At 46.6% G+C, this 16,080-nt stretch overlaps 1 protein-coding gene across 1 annotated transcript; it reads right to left on the reverse strand.

Moving 5' to 3' along the window:
* Positions 1-262: 262 nt before the first annotated feature.
* LOC135921245 (uncharacterized) lies at positions 263-3,617 on the reverse strand. The gene is made up of 2 exons (XM_065455557.1): positions 3,252-3,617; positions 263-1,401 (listed from the first exon to the last, which is right to left on the reverse strand). The coding sequence occupies exons 1-2, from the start codon at positions 3,364-3,366 to the stop codon at positions 809-811; spliced, it is 708 nt and encodes a 235-aa protein (XP_065311629.1). The 5' UTR covers positions 3,367-3,617; the 3' UTR covers positions 263-808.
* Positions 3,618-16,080: the final 12,463 nt, after the last annotated feature.

Here is a 16,080-nt window from a genome sequence, read left to right on the forward strand (position 1 = left end):
TCTACTGCACGAAATCGCCAAGGGTTCATACCGTAGTTGAACAATGATAGCAGAGAAGAATTATGTCATCTGTGTTATGGTAAGCTCTATTAACGTACTTGAAAGTTTTCGTATGTACATAGACATCATCCCTGATATATATTATATAATGTACTATATTATATCATATAGCATTATATTGTGTGCGCGCTTATTAGTCAAGCGGCTGACTCTTGGAAGGGGAATCAATGTTCTCGGTCACGGTCGAGGAATTCGAAATGGGTAAACAGACACACGTGGCATAGATTTATTACCCCATGTTTACACGCGATCTCGTCAGGTGCAAAAATGGCAACTTCGTACATGCGAGCTGCATGCACTGCGCATGTGTTGGCGTTTCACATTTCAGTACACTCCATGGTCGCGTGGCTTATACCCCTTTTCCTTCCTAAAAAAAATAAATATAAAAAAACGTAGTCTGCCTGCTGCCTGAAAACGCTGTCTGTCCTCAGTCCTGCAGTGTGCAACACGTTTGACGAGACGAGACAGCCTGTCATACACTGTGCTGCCGCCAGGGGCCGCTCGCTAGCAGCTTAAACTAGAATTACCTTTGGTAGCATATACAGTAACTCTAGCTTAAACTAAAGCCGCTAAAGCTTTGACTTGTACGATGGCGACCACAACTCTTTCGTTCCTTTCATCGATTGCCTGATGCGACACAAGAGTGTGGCGATCGAGGCGCTTTCCTATACACCGCCTTTTGACAGCATAGCATAAAGCTGCGCGCCTATGTACGTACAGTGCTCGAGTACTTCATTCACTCTCCCGCTCAGCACACCAACGCGGCGCCAGGCGTCGCCTCGTTGTACAGTCTGCGCAGTGTCGCGTCGAGCACCTTGCGCCCTTCGCCGGTGAGAAAAGAGCGCAGCGCGGCTTGGCTCGCGAACGTCAGCCGCCGTGACATGTGACCGACGAGGCGCGTGAAGCCCTTGAGCGAGGACAGGCCGAATGACGAGGCCTTGACAGCGTCCACGCGGTACGAGCCCGCGGGCATACCGTCGACGTCCAGGGGCACGTGCGAGGTGGCCGGCAGCAGGTACACCGTGGCCACGCCGAGAACGCGGACGCCGTTCACCGAAGCCTTGAACTTGAACGTGGCCGTCACGCGAGGCCACATCAGCTGCAACTTGCGGTGGCCGCAACTCTTCGCCGACCTCGAGACGACTGCGAGGCCGTGGAGGTGTCCCTTCTGGACGGACACGTGACCCTGGTACTCCACGCCGCGCACAGTCTCGTTGATGGAGAACAGACCGCCGCTGCCGGTGATGGTCCGGGTCGGGGGCAGTTGCTCCCGCAGCAACTCCACCAGGGGATCTCGCGGCTGCCGGTACTTGGCCGAAGGTGCCAAGTAAGCCGCTTCTTCTGTGCACGTAGAGAAAATGCAGTACTTCAGTATCCTAGCTACTCGGTCATGCACCTTAATTGCGCATGGGTATAGCTACGGTAACCGAAGCAACAAGGACTGACACACGCTTGCGAACTGTGAAAGTATCTCGTCCTTTCTATTGCTCATGTTTGCAGGCTCGCAATACTCGACCAACTCGTCCAACACCTCGCAGACAAAAAAAATAAATAAAAATAACGTATTTTAGTTTCCTCTTGCACCAGGCTCAAGGAGACGCTCACATTGACATCGCACAGTACTTCTCGTCGTTTATTTACAACACATTCAGATGAAAGAGCAGCGCGATAATTTCACTTGACTTTATACCGACTTATAGCTCAGGTGTGCTAAGGACGCTCTGTTTTACAGCGAAGCTGTAGGTGCTCTATAGAATCACTCTTCGTTCCCGGAAAAAAAAAAGAAACCGCACCAGTTCCAGGAGGACCGGGATGAAACTTTAGAGGAATACGGGGATCTCTGCATAATCGTCGACAAAGAAAATTATAATATGAGTTATTTGTGGGCCTGTCAGAAAAAAAATGATCTCTTGCTAACTGTAAGTAACACCAACTAGGATCTAGGATGTTCGGACAGGAAAGGTAAAAGTCGCAACGGAACGAAACATTGCGTGTACTCTTCAGCACGCACTATGGAATTCCATTTACGTTTAGCAAATGGCGGAGTCGCGAACTAATTAAAGTGCGCACACAGATCACGGTGAGACAAAAACTATATATGTGCATGAAAACTAAGCGATGGAAAGGAACGAACCTTTGCAGCAATGTGGATGACACTGCGCGACATATATGGTGAAAGCTTCAGGAATGTGCGTTGATTCATGGGCCCAAAAACTAACCTTTATGGCGGGGTGCACATAAATGCCTGACAAATGAGTTTAAATAACATAAATATTCTCTTTGCAAACAGAGAGACAAAAAAACTTCGAGCTAAAATTTTGCGCTAGTTGAATCCCTCTACAAGGCACTGTAGCCATTAGAAATTGCTTTGCGATATCAGGAACATTGAATCGCGCCAGACAGTGCATTTGACGGCGGTGGAAGAGTATGTTACATCTGTTTTATCTGTTAAAGAGTGTAAAGTGCACAAACTTGCATGATATTACTATTATACCGTTTCTGTAAAATCTTGAATTTGTTTTTTGTATTGTTCAACTTAAATATTCATGAATTATCGGGACACTGCAGAGCAACGTGCGTACCAATTTTGTCGAAGCTAAACATATGCAGTTTGAGGGAAAAGACATATGTTTCTATTGCGGAGTGACGTGCATCTGTCTTTTATCGGGTATTTTGGCTTGTATATAGCATAATTTTTCTTAAAATGCAGGTAACGCAGATAAAAAACTTGCTCTCTAACGTCATCAGACTTCAGATTGTTTTGCACGCTACATTCTCTTTAACGACATGACAATAACCACCGGCCAACACGCATATTCCAGGAAATCTGGTCAGTTGGATTGATCTACAACGACTATTTATGGTCTGCCCGTTGACAATTTCAACACACAGTCAGTTTATAAAGAGTCTGCGGATTTCTAGTTTCGGACCTTTTACGAAACGCTGTGCACAGCGTGATCATTAAGGTTCTGAGAGACAAAAAAGAGAGCGAGAACATCTATACAAGGTGCTCTGCATCTTGTATAGAAAAGTCTGCCCAAGCAGACTTTTCTAAGAGAGCTAACTAACTTACTATTTGAACAAACCACCCGTGCTTTACATTGACCCGGGAAACACAAGGCTAGTTGGCTGTTTCACGTACACATGCAAATTCAACGGTTTAGTGATCAAATGCGCCACGAGTATCTCACCATCGGACAGTATTCCCTGTGACAGGACGGGCACCCAGTGGCTGGAGAGCTGTGCCAAAAGCAGCAGCACCGCGCTGGCTGCGGCTGCGTTGAGGGGCTCCACGCGTTGGCTCATGTCGGCGTCTCGGGTGCTTCTAACCTCGCGCACTCCTCGGGCGTCGGGATGTTGGCTCACGATTCCGGCTCTCGTTTATATATCTCCTGCGCGTTGCACGCCGCCGGTGCCGACGCAACACCGCCGCGTGTGGGTGTGTGCGTGTGCCGCATTGGCGCATCCGCTTCGGAGGTCGTCTTGACGCTCGCTCGAGTGCGCGCGTTGATCGGGCTTTCGGAAGTCCGCGGTCCTGGACGCTGCGTCAGCGGGCGTCTTTGACGCGACCGGCAGCGGCATGGAGGAGGAGCAAGCGTGCTTGCGAGCGCCGGCGCGGTAGGATTAACTGATTGGCGCGCGTCGCCGTACGTGCGAGCGTGGTGTATAGGCAAGCGAGAGTGTATAGGCGAGTGCGAGCACCACCCGCCGCCGCTTTGGTTGCGTGCTGCTGAAGCGCGATTCCGTACGTTGCTCATCCTGTGAACCGGCACTTGTTGTGGAAGTGCTATACGGGCGGATTTCGCCCTGCAATACAAGTACCGCCGGAATTCACTCCGCGCCATAGATGGCTCCCGCTGCTGCTATCACTGGCTGAGGAGGAGGAGGAGGAGGTCAGTGTCGCCTGTAGACGTCAAGACGTGCCTGTATACGCTTGACTCCTTCCAAGGCCACATCCTGATATTGCGATTTCCGCACCTAACTTTAGTGCTATTCTCACAAGCAATGTACTGCTCTTTCTTGCCCTTGGTATGTTTGAATGCGACTAATTGATTGATTGATTGATTGATAAGCTGGTCCTCGCACTCAAGTACAATACTTCTGTCCGTGAACGGGTTTATATTACGCCATGCTGTCGTTATCACCCGTCATGTGACTTTTCGGGCTATGGAGGGCGCGATTGTGTTCCTACTTAAGATTACAATATTATAACGACGGTGAGACAAAACCAGTGTATTTGAGGGCATCATCATCATCATCATCAGCAGCAGCAGCAGCACCAGCAGCATTCTTGAGGCCGGAAGAGCGGCGGGGAGGTTTCGGGCATGGCAAAGGCTCCTTTCACGTCGTCCTCGCCTATAGCTTGGTGAAGTTTTGGTGAATTTTGTGTTTGTCGGCACGGGTGGTCTTCTATTTAGCGGATTCGCCCAAGGACGACGCATCGACGAGAACCGCTGGGGCGGCGGGGGTGGGTATTGATCAACGCTATATGGTAAGTGCTTCCGTCGACCAAATGCTCCAAGAAGGCAAGGATGCACTGCCTGCAGCAGCAGCATATACGCTGTGGCACCCAAGGCGCGCCTCTCCCGCATTCCGGATCGACGCTATACGCAACGACGGAACTCTGTTAGTGAGCAATGAGTTTTAAGAGTTCGATTTTTTAAGAGAAGCTTGCGCTGAAGCCCCTGCGCCAGTACATCAGTGTGACGTCATGGATATCAAGATCATTTATCGCGTGGTGCCCTCGTTGTGGCTCAATAACAGTTTTAAAAACTTCCTACGTTCGGTTTTGGACTTTTCTTAAGAATAAAAATGTAATTCACATTTACCTATGAAAGAAGTTAACCAGGCCCGAGTATAGGCGCCGTCAGAATACATGACGTCACAATGAGATGGTGCAGGAGCGTCAAAGTGGCGTCGCACCCGCGTCTTCTGTTGTTGCGCTTTTTCTCATTTATATCAAGCCTCGTCTCGCGACTAGAGTAGCCTTTCTGGTATTGTGCACGGATATTTCACTAATGCAGCTGATTAATTTTTTACTCTTTAGTGTCCCTTTTAATATATGGGAAGCAAAGCTTTCGTGAAGCGGTTGATTAAATGCTGTACGAAACTAAATGTTATGCGTACAATTTTTTATATAGTTCGATCGTACAGAACGTGTAATGTAAGGTTGCCACCATAAAGCGGCAAGCCTACAGCCACTTCCCCTAGCGGGAGAAGCCCAGCCGGTGTTTCGACCCTCGCACGGACACGCCACTCGTTGGTCTTCATATCATCCCTAAATCGGCACATGTATCGCAAGTGCTCTGTCGGGTGTTCCTATATAACAATCAGCCGAATATTCGCAAGTGGATTCATTCACAATTCCTTAAGCTGTTCAGAGTCGTGAAACTGTCGTGCTCTCCGAAGTCGCGTTACTGAGCAGCCCACCCTGTTACTTTTTTTTTTTCTGCTGACCCTTCTCTCATGAGTCCAAGCACAATTTTTGCTTCTCTCCGATACAAATCTCTGCGGTCATTCATTTATAACGGTGCTTCTCGCCGTCTCGTATTATATCGTATACCTTACTTTATTTTGCTTTCGTTTTCTTTCTGTTTTTGCATGAAATACTGATTAAAAAAAACGCTTCCTTGTCCTACACCCTCCTTGTCACGCTCTCTCCTCATCCCTCGTGCCGTTCTTTTCAAATGCGTTAGCTTTTCTTAGCTATTTGCTCACTTCACGCCGTTGGTGCCGTCCGCAGTAAGGCTCCCTTTGGGAACGTTAAACACACACACACACTATATATATATATATATATATATATATATATATATATATATATATATATATATATATATATATAGTCTTCGTCCTCGTCTTCGTCATCGAATATCGTCTTCGTCCTTGTGACATCGCTATGGTGTTTGTCGGGGGATACAGAGTGGTGAGGAGAAGTGTAGGCAGAACACGGAGCAAGGAAATAATATCGGAGGTTATGCATCATCGCACAAAAAAATCAAGCCAGAAAAAGTCGGCGCAGCACGTGGGCATGCCGCGGTATATGTAGGTTTCAATTTCTTCGACCACCGGCATTCAGATCGCGCTCGTTCGTACAAAGGCAAAGGGTGCAACGTACGGCCACGCCGCACTCGCACGTTGCAACCAAGGCGATAAATGCACACGTTGCTACAAACTGTATACCGAAGTTTCACAAGCATATCGGGAGAAAGCGGGCACAAAGCGCGTTTGGCAAAGCACCCGAGCAAGTGCATCGATTAAGCCGATACCGGGCACCTAGCACGTATACACTATACAGGCCGATTCCACCGAGCACAGGGTCATATGTTGCGCCGGATTACTTGAGCGATAAGAAGCGAAGGTATCCGCTCAAGTAGGAATGAAAGTAGGCAGCGCTTGAAAGGGGCCCACACAGTCGCTCCGCTTGTTATGTGTTCCTTGTTTTCTACAAACTTCGTGTGTCACGCACCGTGCCTGCCACAGCGAAACAACGATTAAGCTCAAGGAGGAAGCTGGCTTGCGAAGGTAGCGTGCATGACGTAATTGCGCCCTCCTAATATTTTCTTTTTCATTGCGATAGCAACTGTATGGACATTCCGGGCGCATTGCTGCCGTCGGCGTCGCCATGAGCTTCCGTATAAGTGAAAGCGCGTAAGGGTGAGCCGGCGAATGCGGTTGAATATCGCATGCGCGAGCCAGAAACTCGGCCCGGATGCATGCCTTCTTTTGTCGTGCGCGAGGCACAGAGGTCAGGAGAAGGAGGGGGAGTCGTTCTTCTTCGGCCGCTTTTTGCCTCGATGGCCCTTTCACCCGCCGCTCCGTAGAGGGCGAGGACAACCGCGGCGTCTACTACGGCGTTGGGCACGCGAATGGCAGACGTCGTAGTATATACGCCTTTGCTGGCGCCGTAGGGACGCGGTGCCGGCGCTCGTGTGCCTTGAAAGAGATCTGCGACGCGGTCAAACTGCGAGCCCGCGCGGGCCTCATCTTCATAGCGATGTGCGATGTTTGCAGAGTGCGCGTATAGGGCCGGTAGCTTCGTATGCGCTGTGCTTTCGGCGTCTCGTTCGCCTTGAAGCGAGATATGCACGAAGGTCAATTCGCTTGCTGCTGCCGAGATTCCTAACTCCAGCATTTTGACAGCGAGTTTCTGCGCTCATCGAGCGAGATGTGTTCATGTTTACTTGTGCGCGTGTGACATCGTTCCTGTTAATTTAGATAAAACACGTTGGCGGGCTAGTTTGAGTCCATGATATAACATGTAAGCGCGACCGAATAAGGACGTAGAAAGGAGACACGCAAAGACAGCGCTATCTCTGTGTGTCTGTTTCTTTCTACGTCCTCGTTCAGTGATGCGTGCACATTCTATTATAGTTAATTTAGTTATTAGGCGAATGTTTACAAGTTTACATGGCTGATAAAACTACTATCCTTACTTCGTACAGCTATCTGCTAATTTACTATCGCAATCGGTGCTTCTCCTTTCGGGCGGAACTGCGAATTTTTTTTCTTTTACAGCGAAGCTGTATGTGGCTGGTTTCCAGCGGATCGATCTCCACGGACCAAAAACCGCGGGCTAATCCCGTCTTGGGTCTATATACAACACGTATCAGGTACTAAGCTGGTAAGGACAGCTAACTGCACTTTGACCACCATCGGCTATGTCAATGTTCGCACCGCCTTCTCTTCGTCGGCGTTTCAAGCGCTCGCGTATCCCTTTTCCTTTCTTTTCGCTCTCACGCGTTGTGGCGGTCCCGTCAAAACGTCACGCGTGTCTATTTTCCTCCGGTTCCTCGGGTCCACGGTCCCGTCCTCCACGCGAATTTATAAAAATATCACTGTTAAGGAGTTCGTCTCTGTTCGAATTTCTGTGTCACATTTGTGTCGTGTGCTAAACAGCTTCGCTGGTCGCCCACCTTCACAGAGTGCAATGGTTCATGATTTTTTCCCTTACTACATGAAACAAAAAGAAGTGCGACAGATAGCGGCTGTTCCAACTCTATGTCGCCAAGAATTAAAGCATGACGTAGAGCTTTACGCGAACGGCTGTCATTGCATGTTGATGGGCGTCATTTATGAGAGTCGTGGATATATTTCTTCGTTTTTTTTTTCATATGCAAAGAAGAGATTTATTTATGAGTAATAAGCAAACTTAACTCCCTAAATTAACTTCCCTAATGTGTAACGTGTCAATGCAAAAGCTGAGCATATAGAGAAATTGCCTATAACCACGTATACACCGCAGCCTACAGAGGATATTATTAAGCGTTGTAGGGTTCCTTTCTCTGGCGATAAAATAAACTCTGCTAAAGTTTCGAAAATTGACACGAGACAACGCGCACGTCCGCCAGCGATATAAAAGCGGTCTCAAGCGTCAACCATGAAGTCTAGTACAACGTGCGCTTCTTCCACACGTTTAAAGCCAGGACTTCGCGTCTGATGAAAGCCGAAGATGCGTGCACGCTGCTGAAAGCTGCTGCGCACAAACACGACTGCAGCTGCGCATTTAGTACACAAAATAATTGGACCGGGATGGATCCAGTTATTTCCCTGGAAGGCGTTGTTTCGGCGCATACATAACCCCTGATTAACGCGCGTGATCAGACGATTTACTCTATGAATAAGCGGATATGTGAAGACTGGCTTTCGAGACAAAGAAAGGTAAGTCTACAGCTGGCAGAATATCAGCCCAGCCAGTTGCAATCACTTCTCTGGAAAGCGCTGGTTCAGCGCATACATCCCTTTCCGTGATAATGCTCATGCTTACGTCGATTTACGCGATGAATAAACGGATATGTGGAGATCGGCTTTCGAGGGAAAAGAGGTAAGCCTATAGCCTATATGTCAGCAAAGCCAGTTCCAGTTACTTATCTAGAAAGCGCTTGTTTGGCGCATACATCACTCCGCATGCAATTACACGTGCTTAAGCCGATTTACGCGATGAATAACGGATATGCATATAGATCGGCTTTCGAGGAGAAAAAAGGTAAGCCTCTATGTCAGCAAAGTCAATTCTATTGACTTCCCTGGAAACCCGCCGCGGTTGCTTAGTGGCTATGGTGTTGGGCTGCTAAGCAAGAAGTCGCAGGATCGAATCCCGGCCACGGCGGCCGCATTTCGATGGCGGCGAAATGCTAAAACACAATTGTACTTAGATTAAGAAACCCCAGGTGGTACAAATTTCCGGAGTCCCCGACAACGGCATGCCTCACAATCAGATAGTGATTTTGGCAAGTAAAACTCCATAATTTAATTTTTAGTTCCCTGAAAAGCGGTCGTTCGGTACACATGCTTACGCCGTTTTACGCCATGAATAAACGGATATCTTTCACGAAAGAAAGGTAAGCCCATATGTCTGCAAAACCAGCTCCAATTATTTCTCCGGAAAGCGCTGGTTAGGCGCATACATTACTCCCCAAGAGCATGCACGTCCTTTCGCCGATTTCCGCCATAAATAAGCGAACACGCGTCGATCGGCTTTAGAGGAAGAAAAGCTAAACCTATAGCTGTCAGCAAAGCCATGGAGTTTCAATACCTTCCCTAGAAAGTGCTCGATGCTTACATCCCTCAATGCAAATGCTAAGGACCGTGCTTGCGCCAATTTCCGCGATGAATAAATCGATACGCGTAGCTCGGCTTTCGACGAAAACGAGATAAGCCTATAGCCCATATGTCACCTATAGCAACGCCAGTTTCTATAACTTCTACGGAAAGCGCTGGTTCGGCGCATACATTACTCACCATGCCATTACACGAGCTTGCGCCGATTTACGCAATGAATAAATGGATACACGAAAATCGACTTTCGAGGGAAAAGAGGTAAGCTTATAGCCCACATGTCACCCAGCAAAGCCAGTTTCTATCACTTCTACGGAAAGCGCTGGTTCGGCGCATACATTACTCACCGTGCAATTACATGTGCTTGCGCCGATTTACGCGATGAATAAACGAATACGCGTAAATCGGCTTTCGAAGAAAAACAGGTAAGGCTATAGACCATGTGTAACCCAGCAAAGCCAGTTCCAATGACTTCTCCGGAAAGCGCTGGTTCGGGGCATACATTACTCCCCATGCATTTACACGTGCGTACGCCGATTTACGCGATGAATAAACGGATACGCGTAAATCGACTTTCGAGGAAAAAAAGGTAAGGCTATAGCCCATGTGTCACCTAGCAAAGCCAGTTCCAATGACTTCTCCGGAAAGCGCTGGTTCGGGACATATATTACTCCCCATAGAATTACGCGTGCTTACACCGATTTACGCGATGAATAAACGGATACGCGTAAATCGGCTTTCGAGGAAAAACAGGTAAGGCTATAGCCCATGTGTCACCCAGCAAAGCCAGTTCCAATGACTTCTCCGGAAAGCGCTGGTTCGGGACATATATTACTCCCCATAGAATTACGCGTGCTTACGCCGATTTACGCGATGAATAAACGGATACGCGTAAATCGACTTTCGAGGAAAAAAAAGGTAAGGCTATAGCCCATGTGTCACCTAGAAAAGCCAGTTCCAATGACTTCTCCGGAAAGCGCTGGTTCGGGACATATATTACTCCCCATAGAATTACGCGTGCGTACGCCGATTTACGCGATGAATAAACGAATACGCGTAAATCGACTTTCAAGGAAAAAAAGGTAAGGCTATAAGCCCATGTGTCACCTAGCAAAGCCAGTTCCAATGACTTCTCCGGAAAGCGCTGGTTCGGGACATATATTACTCCCTAGGCAATTACACGTGCTTACGCTGATTTACGCGATCAATAAACGGATACGCGTAAATCGGCTTTCGAGGAAAAAGAGGTAAGGCTATAGCCAGTGGCGTAGCAACAGGGGGGGCCGTGGGCCCCGGGTGCAAGGGGCCAGTGGCGGGGGGGTGTCATATACGCCTGAAGACACCCTTTCCGCCGGTTACACTGGGGGGGGGGGGGGGTGACAGAAGACCTATGGGCCCCGGGTGCCAGACGACCTAGCTACGCCACTGCCTATAGCCCAGGGAAATTATTGTTTTGGGCCGGTCCAATAAACTCCCTTGAAAGTGCTCGTTCTTTGCATGGATCACTTCGCACGCACGTGCTGATGCCGATTTACGCGATAAATAAGCGAATAAGCGGAGAATAATTTTCTCTGAAAAATGAAAAAACGGTAAGCCTATAGCCCAGGGAAATTATTGTTTTTGGCCGGTCCAATAAACTCCCTTGAAAGTGCTCGTTCTTTGCATGGATCACTTCGCACGCACGTGCTGATGCCGATTTACGCGATAAATAAGCGAATAAGCGGAGAATAATTTTCTCGGAAAAATGAAAAAACGGTTAGCCTATAGCCCAAAGAAATTATTGTTTTGGGCCGGTCCAATAAACTCCCTTGAAAGTGCTCGTTCTTTGCATGGATCACTTCGCACGCACGTGCTGATGCCGATTTACGCGATAAATAAGCGAATAAGCGGAGAATAATTTTCTCGGAAAAATGAAAAAACGGTAAGCCTATAGCCCAGGGAAATAATTGTTTTGGGCAGGTCCAATAAACTCCCTTGAAAGTGCTCGTTCTTTGCATGGATCACTTCGCATGCACGTGCTAAGGCCTATTTACGCGATAAATAAGCGAATAAGCGGAGAATAATTTTCTCGGAAAAATGAAAAAACGGTAAGCCTATAGCCCAGGGAAATTATTGTTTTGGGCAGGTCCAATAAACTCCCTTGAAAGTGCTCGTTCTTTGCATGGATCACTTCGCACGCACGTGCTGATGCCGATTTACGCGATAAATAAGCGAATAAGCGGAGAATAATTTTCTCTGAAAAATGAAAAAACGGTAAGCCGGTCCAATAAACTCCCTTGAAAGTGCTCGTTCTTTGCATGGATCACTTCGCACGCACGTGCTGATGCCGATTTACGCGATAAATAAGGGAATAAGCGGAGAATAATTTTCTCGGAAAAATGAAAAAACGGTAAGCCTATATAGCCCACGGAAATAATTGTTTTGGGCAGGTCCAATAAACTCCCTTGAAAGTGCTCGTTCTTTGCATGGATCACTTCGCACATTTTCTCGGAAAAATGAAGAAACGGTTAGCCTATAGCCCAAAGAAATTATTGTTTTGGGCCGGTCCAATAAACTCCCTTGAAAGTGCTCGTTCATTGCATGGATCACTTCGCACGCACGTGCTGATGCCGATTTACGCGATAAATAAGCGAATAAGCGGAGAATAATTTTCTCTGAAAAATGAAAAAACGGTAAGCCTATAGCCCAAAGAAATTATTGTTTTCGGCCGGTCCAATAAACTCCCTTGAAAGTGCTCGTTCTTTGCATGGATCACTTCGCACGCACGTGCTGATGCCGATTTACGCGATAAATAAGCGAATAAGCGGAGAATAATTTTCTCGGAAAAATGAAAAAACGGTAAGCCTATAGCCCAGGGAAATAATTGTTTTGGGCAGGTCCAATAAACTCCCTTGAAAGTGCTCGTTCTTTGCATGGATCACTTCGCACGCACGTGCTAAGGCCTATTTACGCGATAAATAAGCGAATAAGCGGAGAATAATTTTCTCGGAAAAATGAAAAAACGAAGCCTATAGCCCAGGGAAATAATTGTTTTGGGCAGGTCCAATAAACTCCCTTGAAAGTGCTCGTTCTTTGCATGGATCACTTCGCACGCACGTGCTAAGGCCTATTTACGCGATAAATAAGCGAATAAGCGGAGAATAATTTTCTCGGAAAAATGAAAAAACGGTAAGCCTATAGCCCAGGGAAATTATTGTTTTGGGCAGGTCCAATAAACTCCCTTGAAAGTGCTCGTTCTTTGCATGGATCACTTCGCACGCACGTGCTGATGCCGATTTACGCGATAAATAAGCGAATAAGCGGAGAATAATTTTCTCTGAAAAATGAAAAAACGGTAAGCCGGTCCAATAAACTCCCTTGAAAGTGCTCGTTCTTTGCATGGATCACTTCGCACGCACGTGCTGATGCCGATTTACGCGATAAATAAGCGAATAAGCGGAGAATAATTTTCTCTGAAAAATGAAAAAACGGTAAGCCTATAGCCCAGGGAAATTATTGTTTTCGGCCGGTCCAATAAACTCCCTTGAAAGTGCTCGTTCTTTCCATGGATCACTTCGCACGCACGTGCTGATGCCGATTTACGCGATAAATAAGCGAATAAGCGGAGAATAATTTTCTCGGAAAAATGAAAAAACGGTAAGCCTATATAGCCCACGGAAATAATTGTTTTGGGCAGGTCCAATAAACTCCCTTGAAAGTGCTCGTTCTTTGCATGGATCACTTCGCACATTTTCTCGGAAAAATGAAGAAACGGTTAGCCTATAGCCCAAAGAAATTATTGTTTTGGGCCGGTCCAATAAACTCCCTTGAAAGTGCTCGTTCGTTGCATGGATCACTTCGCACGCACGTGCTGATGCCGATTTACGCGATAAATAAGCGAATAAGCGGAGAATAATTTTCTCTGAAAAATGAAAAAACGGTAAGCCTATAGCCCAAAGAAATTATTGTTTTCGGCCGGTCCAATAAACTCCCTTGAAAGTGCTCGTTCTTTGCATGGATCACTTCGCACGCACGTGCTGATGCCGATTTACGCGATAAATCAGCGAATAAGCGGAGAATAATTTTCTCGGAAAAATGAAAAAACGGTAAGCCTATAGCCCAGGGAAATAATTGTTTTGGGCAGGTCCAATAAACTCCCTTGAAAGTGCTCGTTCTTTGCATGGATCACTTCGCACGCACGTGCTAAGGCCTATTTACGCGATAAATAAGCGAATAAGCGGAGAATAATTTTCTCGGAAAAATGAAAAAACGGTAAGCCTATAGCCCAGGGAAATTATTGTTTTGGGCAGGTCCGATAAACTCCCTTGAAAGTGCTCGTTCTTTGCATGGATCACTTCGCACGCACGTGCTGATGCCGATTTACGCGATAAATAATCGAATAAGCGGAGAATAATTTTCTCTGAAAAATGAAAAAACGGTAAGCCTATAGCCCAGGGAAATTATTGTTTTGGGCAGGTCCAATAAACTCCCTTGAAAGTGCTCGTTCTTTGCATGGATCACTTCGCACGCACGTGCTGATGCCGATTTACGCGATAAATAAGCGAATAAGCGGAGAATAATTTTCTCTGAAAAATGAAAAAACGGTAAGCCGGTCCAATAAACTCCCTTGAAAGTGCTCGTTCTTTGCATGGATCACTTCGCACGCACGTGCTGATGCCGATTTACGCGATAAATAAGCGAATAAGCGGAGAATAATTTTCTCTGAAAAATGAAAAAACGGTAAGCCTATAGCCCAAAGAAATTATTGTTTTCGGCCGGTCCAATAAACTCCCTTGAAAGTGCTCGTTCTTTGCATGGATCACTTCGCACGCACGTGCTGATGCCGATTTACGCGATAAATAAGCGAATAAGCGGAGAATAATTTTCTCGGAAAAATGAAAAAACGGTAAGCCTATAGCCCAGGGAAATAATTGTTTTGGGCAGGTCCAATAAACTCCCTTGAAAGTGCTCGTTCTTTGCATGGATCACTTCGCACGCACGTGCTGATGCCGATTTACGCGATAAATAATCGAATAAGCGGAGAATAATTTTCTCGGAAAAATGAAAAAACGGTAAGCCTATAGCCCAGGGAAATTATTGTTTTGGGCAGGTCCAATAAACTCCCTTGAAAGTGCTCGTTCTTTGCATGGATCACTTCGCACGCACGTGCTGATGCCGATTTACGCGATAAATAAGCGAATAAGCGGAGAATAATTTTCTCTGAAAAATGAAAAAAACGGTAAGCCGGTCCAATAAACTCCCTTGAAAGTGCTCGTTCTTTGCATGGATCACTTCGCACGCACGTGCTGATGCCGATTTACGCGATAAATAAGCGAATAAGCGGAGAATAATTTTCTCTGAAAAATGAAAAAACGGTAAGCCTATAGCCCAGGGAAATTATTGTTTTCGGCCGGTCCAATAAACTCCCTTGAAAGTGCTCGTTCTTTGCATGGATCACTTCGCACATTTTCTCGGAAAAATGAAAAAACGGTTAGCCTATAGCCCAAAGAAATTATTGTTTTGGGCCGGTCCAATAAACTCCCTTGAAAGTGCTCGTTCTTTGCATGGATCACTTCGCACGCACGTGCTGATGCCGATTTACGCGATAAATAAGCGAATAAGCGGAGAATAATTTTCTCTGAAAAATGAAAAAACGGTAAGCCTATAGCCCAAAGAAATTATTGTTTTCGGCCGGTCCAATAAACTCCCTTGAAAGTGCTCGTTCTTTGCATGGATCACTTCGCACGCACGTGCTGATGCCGATTTACGCGATAAATAAGCGAATAAGCGGAGAATAATTTTCTCGGAAAAATGAAAAAAACGGTAAGCCTATAGCCCAGGGAAATTATTGTTTTGGGCAGGTCCAATAAACTCCCTTGAAAGTGCTCGTTCTTTGCATGGATCACTTCGCACGCACGTGCTGATGCCGATTTACGCGATAAATAAGCGAATAAGCGGACCATAATTTTCTCTGAAAAATGAAAAAATGGTAAGCCTATAGCCCAGGGAAATTATTGTTTTTGGCCGGTCCAATAAACTTCCTTGAAAGTGCTCGTTCTTTGCATGGATCACTTCGCACGCACGTGCTGATGCCGATTTACGCGATAAATAAGCGAATAAGCGGAGAATAATTTTCTCGGAAAAATGAAAAAACGGTAAGCCTATAGCCCAGGGAAATAATTGTTTTTGGCCGGTCGAATAAACTCCCTTGAAAGTGCTCGTTCTTTGCATGGATCACTTCGCACGCACGTGCTGATGCCGATTTACGCGATAAATAAGCGAATAAGCGGAGAATAATTTTCTCTGAAAAATGAAAAAACGGTAAGCCTATAGCCCAGGGAAATTATTGTTTTCGGCCGGTCCAATAAACTCCCTTGAAAGTGCTCGTTCTTTGCATGGATCACTTCGCACGCACGTGCTGATGCCGATTTACGCGATAAATAAGCGAATAAGCGGAGAATAATTTTCTCGGAAAAATGAAAA

Source organism: Dermacentor albipictus, chromosome 5 (genome assembly GCF_038994185.2).
Source record: "Dermacentor albipictus isolate Rhodes 1998 colony chromosome 5, USDA_Dalb.pri_finalv2, whole genome shotgun sequence".
In the NCBI taxonomy this organism is placed as follows: Eukaryota; Metazoa; Arthropoda; class Arachnida; order Ixodida; family Ixodidae; genus Dermacentor; species Dermacentor albipictus.